Source organism: Condylura cristata, unplaced genomic scaffold (genome assembly GCF_000260355.1).
Source record: "Condylura cristata isolate star-nosed mole 26May11 unplaced genomic scaffold, ConCri1.0 scaffold00006, whole genome shotgun sequence".
Taxonomy (NCBI): domain Eukaryota; kingdom Metazoa; phylum Chordata; class Mammalia; order Eulipotyphla; family Talpidae; genus Condylura; species Condylura cristata.
In genome coordinates this window covers 38,120,328-38,128,398 of record NW_004567107.1, presented here as the reverse complement: position 1 = coordinate 38,128,398, position 8,071 = coordinate 38,120,328, and the positions used below count along the sequence as shown (strand labels likewise).

At 34.0% G+C, this 8,071-nt stretch overlaps 1 protein-coding gene across 1 annotated transcript in view; it reads right to left on the bottom strand.

Annotated features, from left to right (window-relative positions):
* Positions 1-999: 999 nt before the first annotated feature.
* The window catches only part of PTAR1 (protein prenyltransferase alpha subunit repeat containing 1), a 39,395-nt gene continuing 32,323 nt past the window's right edge, over positions 1,000-8,071 (bottom strand). Inside the window, exons 6-7 of the mRNA XM_012721281.1 lie at positions 4,482-4,786; positions 1,000-1,989 (exon numbers count right to left, since the gene is read on the bottom strand). Coding sequence (XP_012576735.1) covers positions 1,647-1,989; positions 4,482-4,786 — 648 coding nt within the window. The 3' untranslated portion in view covers positions 1,000-1,646. The remainder of the gene's footprint in view (positions 1,990-4,481; positions 4,787-8,071) is intronic.

Here is an 8,071-nt window from a genome sequence, read left to right as displayed (position 1 = left end):
GTGAAGTCTACAGGGGACAGGGTTGACAAATTTCCTGGTATTCATAAGTCTCACTGCACAGCTCAACAAAATCATGACATGCAAGTTAAGGGCCTATTCTTTTCACTTAAGGCAATGTACCCAATTCAAGTTCAGGGTTTCCATCAAAGTGAGGAGAGGTCTGTTTTTCCTCACATCTGTCTCCTCACCCCAATGGGACCTAGCAAGTAGAAAGGAGAATGAGCAAAGTATTGTGGCCACACTTACTTCTGTCACTATTACTCACATTTCAAACACATCTCTAACAACAGCTTCCATCATTATGGGAACTTACAGAGGAGCAGTTCACAGTCATATTTTATGTGTGTGTTTGTGTGTTTAATAGGGTATAAAGTTCACTGGAAATAGGGACAATATCTTCACTACACATTCCTAAACATAAGTCAGAAAAGGAAAAACATACAAAAGTGAAAGTAACAGAAATATGGAATGATTGGGAAAAGTAAAGGGAGTGGTATGTGGAAAAAAGAAACAGATCATTTATAAGAAGGAAATATACTGAGAAAGCAGACTTTGCCTGGCTCTTTCCCCACCTCTGCACACCATCCAAAGAAAACCCCAGCCTTTGTTATTGAAAAGATACAGCTATAAGGTGGATACTTTGGTATGTCATCCCTGATAAGCTGAGTATTAAAAATTTTTTAATTGCTTTGTTTCTAAATATGAAGAGTAACTCTTCAAAACTATTCCTTTCCCTGGCTTTTGCCAGTAATTTTTTAATAATTGCTTCAAAAATTTTTTGTGTTTACCTAATATACACTCAATAACTAAAATTTTTTTAGAATGAAGACTTTTATGGATATATTTTTATGCCTATTTCTCTCACTTTTCATGGTGAATTTGGAAAGAAAGTAAGTAATAATAATTAAAAATGGCATTTCAGGCTTTTTTTTTTTTAATTTTTATAAGGGCTGACTTTAGTGTTTCTGGAATATACCAAATCTGAGTAAAAACAATCTATCAAAACTAGTAATAAAAATAATTTTCCAGCACTGCTATTAAGTAAGCTCTTTAAATTAGTTTAAAAAATAACTATTTTAAAAATGGGTTAAATTGGAGCCATGTTATTCATATAAATTCCAATACTTCTAACTTTGGTAATGTTGGTCTATAACTTGAGTTGAACATGCTAGAGAAAAAGAAATGGTTTGCATTTTCATATTATCCATCCATCTTGCCATCTGAGTCTCAAAACAACAATCAGATCAAGTAATTTTACATATTGTATTGTTCTTAAGCTAAACTACAACAGAAAATTTTAAGAAATTAGACTATTTGCAATTGCAGTGAGGTGGGTGGAAATGTGTGAACAAGTTAGGAGAACCAAATGAGAAGTCTCATATATGAAAAAGTAAAGGATGAGAAATTAAAATGAAAAACATTAAGACTCATTGTTCAGAGGAGGAAATGACACAATTGTTTTATCCCCAAAGAAATGCCAGTTCTTAACAAAATAAATAAAATGAAAGGTTTACTATGGACTTTTAACCTAAAGATGAAGAACATATAGTTAGCCAATAGTAGCAAACAGTTCATGCAACTGTGTAAATAAGAAAGAAAGCAATATTGCACTAAAAGAGGAACCCTGCAAAACTAATCCACCCCTTTCACTGACTCAATGTAACCAGCCACTTCCTGTATGCATTGGCAAACCTGGCTTGCTCTACGTTCCGGCAGGTAGACAATACTTGATCAATGAACCTGTGCTCCATTTCCAAGCCTAGGGAGTCTGGAGCTGGGGTCCGCTTCAGGCGTTTGGTTTCCTGGGAATAGCCTTGCTTGCTAGAGTCATTCAGTCCATCCACTTCCATTGCCTGAGAAGTGTGAGGGCCCTCTGGGATGAGGTGCAAGTCACTCAAAGTCCCCCCAGGGCTGTCTACAGGTGACGACTGAGTCACACTGTGAGAATATCTACCATTCAAGTGATGCTGAAGGTAGAAAACATGTCGCCTGTAAAAGAGAAACGGTAGGAAGAAAATAGAGAAAGGAAAAATTTAAAAAAAAATTTTTTTTCGGGGGGGGGAAGCAAAATGAGTTGATAATTTCAAGACATACAGTGCTACATTGATTGCCCACTTTGTAATCCAGAGTTGTCAGAGGGAAAGAGAAAGGACAGCTATAACAAGGTCTCTAGGTAGTTGGCTAGGCCTTTTAAATCCAGCTTACTTTTTACTTGTGAGATAGACTACTACATCTGACCTCCACCCAAACAAGGTTTTTAGTAGCATTGACTGAGATGATGACAATCACTCTGAGTTCTTGCTCTTTGACTATAATATGAAACTAGAAATAGGTAACTTAGTTCAACCTCTGCCATAAATTAAAATACAAAACCAAACCAAATGTTAATCTTATTGATATGCTAAAAGGAAGTGACTCAAAAACATGAGTAATTAAATGGCATGTTCAGAGGCTTAATATAATGCCTCTATCCAATACTATCCTTAATAAGAACTGATCTGCTATAGTTGGTATTATCTAGAAACTAACTGAGCTGTCTCATATTTATTTATAAAAAATAAAAGATCTGGCCCTCCCTGGTGGCACAGCGGGTTAAAGCACTGCACTAAGAAGCTTAAGCCAATTCCACATGAGTTCGATCCCCGCCTGCCTCGGAGGAGATCCACATGGCGCGGCAGACCTCTCCTGACCCACCCGCTGCTCCCCTCAGCAGTGTCTTTTGTCGATCTGCCTGTTCTGCTCCCCACTCTGTTTCTGGTGAATCCTCTCACCCTCCGCATCTCTGGCCTGTACCCCAGTTCTGTATGAATGAATAAATAAATCTTAAAAAAAAATAAAATAAAAGATCTTATGCTTATTCTGCAAACATTTTGACTCAGTGGGGTGTACATCAACAATAAGAACTACGAAGGCTCTAGGTTGATGATTCTCTTTTTTTTTTTTTAAAGATTTTTAAAAAAGATTTATTTATTCATACAGAACTGGGGTATAAGTCAGAGGTCCAAGGGTGGTGAGAGGCTTCACCAGAGACAGAGTGGGGAGCAGAACAGGCAGATCAATGAAGTACACTGCTGAGGGGAGCAGCGGGTGGGTCAGGAGAGATCTGCCGCCCCATGTAAGTCACCTCCCCATGGGAGGGACTGAACTAGCACTGAAGCAGTTATGGCCAGCTTGCAGTACTGTGCCCTAACCCATTGTGTTACCAGGGAGGGCCCTCATCTCTCCTATTTTAAGAAGTGATTTTTTTACCTCTTTACTTTAAAAAGACAATTTTATCCATTATCTCAGCATAGTCTGGAGTAGACACAAAATATAATGCATCCATTTTATAAAGGATGAAGCTTAAAGGATAAACTGACTAAGGACACTCAATCAATAGGAGAAAATCAACCTGTGTATTATATGTCATCCTAATTGTCTCTTCTCCTCAGTCGAAACTCCAACTAATGTCTATAGGAACAAAGAAAATTTCTGTTCCATTAATCGAGCTGTTTTATTTGTGTTTACAAATAAAACTTTTTAGATTTTCTGAGTCTTGCTATTAACATGCCTAAATGTAATAAACAAAAAGTGTAATAACAGGATAGCATGCAAGATTTAGCTCCTCTCTTGAAATAAAGTTGCTTATTTTTAAGAGAAAAAGAAAATTATTAAGGTGTCAAAGATAGGTGGGTGACTACCTTCTCTCTTTTAAGTATATTTATACTAGAAATGGGACACATTTCAGTAATTTAAAAAATATATACAAGTATTTAAAATGCCTACTGCCTCCCTAAACAAAGACTTTTCTCTACAAATAGAATTCTAGCACCTGAAATACAATCTGAATTTTATTTACATTAATGAAGATACCTCCAACTAGAAGATGACCGAAAGTAAATCAAGGGAATACCCATATTGGGACTTCATTCCCACATGAAATTTGTTTTATTACTAAATGTACTCAGAACTCAAGATTATGAGGATGCTAATCCTCTTTCATGCCTTCCTACCAACCTTCCATTCCCAAAGTATACTTAAAATATCAAAATATTATACATAAAGTAAATTAATTTTCAGACAATAGTAATTTAAAACAATAAGGACTAATTATTTCTTATGGCCTAATCAATGGTCCCAAACCTAACTGTTTATCAGATTTAGCTGTCAATATGGCACTGCTCTATCCCAGAAATACTAAGTATCAGGATCTCATTCCAGAAACTTTTGATTTTAGTTTGGAAGTAATACAAAATATTCCATTGTGCCATCAAGATTGGATATGAACATCCTATGCCACAGGTAAAGATCTGTGTGAGGAACTTCATACTGATGATTGTGAGGAGGATAGTGTAGCACAAACTCTTCCAAACTCATTCAGTGAAGGTCTACAATCAAATTAGCATCTTTACCCAAGCAGCAGGAGGAAGATAAAAATGCCTTCTGTAGATCTCATAAGAATAGGCAGTTTCATGCAGGAAATGGATTTTCCTTGTTCTTACCTATGACACCAAAGGGTTTCATGCCCTGGATAGGAATCAATAAGATCAGTGCTGAATTCAACTTCTTCTTCTAGAAGATGGGGAAGATTTATCCTTGGTTCTTCTGTCGAAGCTGCTGCTGTTTCATCTTTAGGAAGAACTAAGGCCGGCTCACTTCTCAAAAGGCTTTGCTCCAATACAGAACCATCTATCACATTTTGGCTAATCAAAGACTTTAACAAAAACTGACGGTAGTGAAATCCACTGTGGTCTGAAACGTGCATAGATGCCCAGTGTTTAGTAGAAGATAATTCATCAAGAAGAATCTTACAGGGAGGAAAAAAAAAAAAAAAAGAACTGAGAAGAGCAACCATTAAAGGTTTTTCTTTCTCTATTAATGCCTTGTTTCTTGTTTGATAACTCCATCCCTACTTTATATACAATGCCCAACATACTGCTGTCACTTAATGGAAACTCAGCAAATGTTTCCCCCCCTTTCCTTAATAAAGTAGTAAGGTACATATACAATCCTCTACACACAGGACTTCTTTATCATTCTTTCCTTGGACATAATCACATCCCAGTTGGTACACACAGAAAAAAAAACATTTTCTAAAATAATGATGAACATTAGGGTGTTCACTTATAAGTAACACTCATATTGAAAAATACAAGCATAAATTCAGAAGTTACTTGGTACAGATTTTTTTTTTTACATTTAATAAATCTATGCTATGTTTATTTAACAATACTTACATGATTTGCTCTTCACTGCTAAGTGCCAAGAGGGCAGAGACTATATCTGTTTTATTCACTACTTAATTCTAAGGACTTAGTATAAAAAGATGATGTATGAATAACAAGATTTTTTAATAGTTCATGGCTTTCACTCTTCACATCAATAATACATGGGTTTTTTTTAACTAGATGAAACAAAATTCAGTAGTATGCTGGTTTAAAACCTTTGTATTACCAATTCTGTAAACTAAAGAATTTCAAATGGAATAGTAAAAGCAACATTAATTATTCTGCACAGATACTAAATGAAAATGAATCTTGATCAGTGAAAGATATAACAAGTGCATACCAAGTTCCATCTGAGAATTTTCAGAATATCTAAGGGAGAGAGGCAAACTACTCAACAGTGAGCAATGAAGATAGCACAATGCCAAAGGCTCTTTTAACCTGCTTTTCAAGGGTCACAGACATATAAATGCCTTCTTTCGTACCATGATCCCTTCATTTCTCAATCCCTTTTCTTTCTTAGAAGAAATCTCTCCCTCTTCTGAACCTGCATAGTTCTTGTGTGTTCCATCCTATCACAGAATTTTCTGTACAATATCACATCCCCACTAAGCCCTGCAAGTTCTTCAAGATATTTATCCATTCCTAATAAATGTTTCCATCATTTTGTGTCCACTGTCATCAGAGTGGACATCAGTGGTTTACGATTGAATGCCTCAACAATTTAATGACTGAAGAAACTAGTACAGAGGGATGTTACTTTCAGCTAGTCACAGGTAAGTTTTATCAGTGAAATGTCCTAAATATCTCCATTAAGTTCTATAGTTTTAATTCAAAGCCATATAAATTTATTGCTGAGGCTATTGCTGGTGAGTCTCTGAGAAATGGAAAAAAGCACTTTTAAATTTGATTTAAAAGGTGGGCATAACAGCAGCAGATAAACTTCTACCTGAAAAAAAATTAATGTTATCATATTTGAAGAATTAAATTGTATAATTTAAGCTGTAATAAAGCAGTGCTTTTTTATCTACCCTTTTAGTATAGATTAAAAGAGTATCAAAAGTCTTGTAAGTAATTACTTAACATTAAAAAAAATCTAGATTACTTCTTGCTGGGTACTTATACAGATGAATATTGAAATTCACTGTAATTTTGAAATAAAAGAAAAAGACAAGAATAGCACAATAGAAGTTTTTCAACAAAATCAATTTAACTTTTAAAAGTTTTTTTCCTCAAGTACTGGATGGTTTCTCTCATAGCAAGATATAATGCAACAGGTGAGAAAATAATGATAATGATGAACAGCTATATACCAGAGACATTTTGTGGGGGTGGAGTGGGGCATGGGGTCAAAAACAGCGGGAGGAGGGAAATGCACTGGACTGTGGTGATGACACATGGGTGATTTGGTGATGGGAAGCCCAAGTGGATTGCAAATGAGATGGAATAATGCACAAAATGATGTAAACAAACTATTATATACATAAAAAAATACAATGGGAAAAAAAAGTTTTTCCTCATATTTTTAATAGAAAAAAATCCACTATACTTCCTTCTTTAAGATATAAGATGTATATTAAACTAGAACAGAAATTTTAATAAAAATTTTAGGATATTTTCTTATTATCAATAGATGAAAAACTATATAGATATAGGCATTGTTTAAAAATCAAAAATATAGCAATTACTTTTACCCTCCAATTTAGTTTTACTTTATTTTTTTTAAATTAAGGTAACAATGGTATATAACACTACATTATTGTATGGGAGTATAGGTTCTGACTTAATGCAAGAGAGAGTGTCCTTTAAATGATAAACTTTAAATGTCAACTTACTTTTAAAATGTCATTATTTTTTCTAACATTCCATATAAAAATGACCAAGTAAATAAATAAGCTATAAGAAAACTACAGCTGCAGGACTATTAAGCAAAAGGATATGAGGTTACAAATGAAAGACTGCTGAAAATGCTCATTCTTACACACATGTACTCTCAATCTTGTAATTTTCCAGTTTTTTTATCTATGCATTCATGTCCACAATTTCTAACACAAATTTTGGGTATTCTTTTATCCTAGCCTTACTCCATTTATATGATAAGCATGTCCCTTATTATAAATATATAATTTTTAACTTTTGCATAATTTTAAAAGATTGTCACAATTTAACCATTTCCTGATTTTGTTTTTACTCTTGCATAAGTAATATTTTTTATGAATGCACATATATAAATGTATATCCATATCTTATTTAGGAGCAATTTGCACTGAAAGTACACCACCAAAATTGTGTAAAGTTCTTGATATGCTATCCAAGTAGTTTCCTGAAAATATATGATTTATGCCTATTGGAAGAGCATATTAATGTCTATTTCCTAAAATCTTCATCAAGGCTTTAATCTTCATTAATTTAATAAGTGGAAAACCATGCTTCATTTTAAATTTCATCTCTTTAAGTATCATTAAGGCAAAGTATTTTTCTTACTCACTTATTTTGCCTTTGTTTCTTTTATGAATTGTTTTGGCTTAATTCTCTTATAAACTGTTTCATTTACTATCTGTAATAGTTACTACTTTCTTATGGATGTGAAAGACATTTTTATATATAACAGATAGTATGTTTCTGTTTTATAGATACTTTTCTTAATATACTGATGCAACTGATTTTTAATTTTTTTCCTTTGTATAGGTTTATTTCACTTAAGAGTTTAGCTTGATAAATGAGATTAAAATTCAACTTGATTACTTTTAAAAAAAATTTTTTTTAAAGAGATTTATTTATTTGTGCATACAGAACTGAGGTACAGGCCAGAGGCTCAGGGGCGGTGAGAGGCTTCACCAGAGACAGAGTGGGGAGCAGAACAGGCA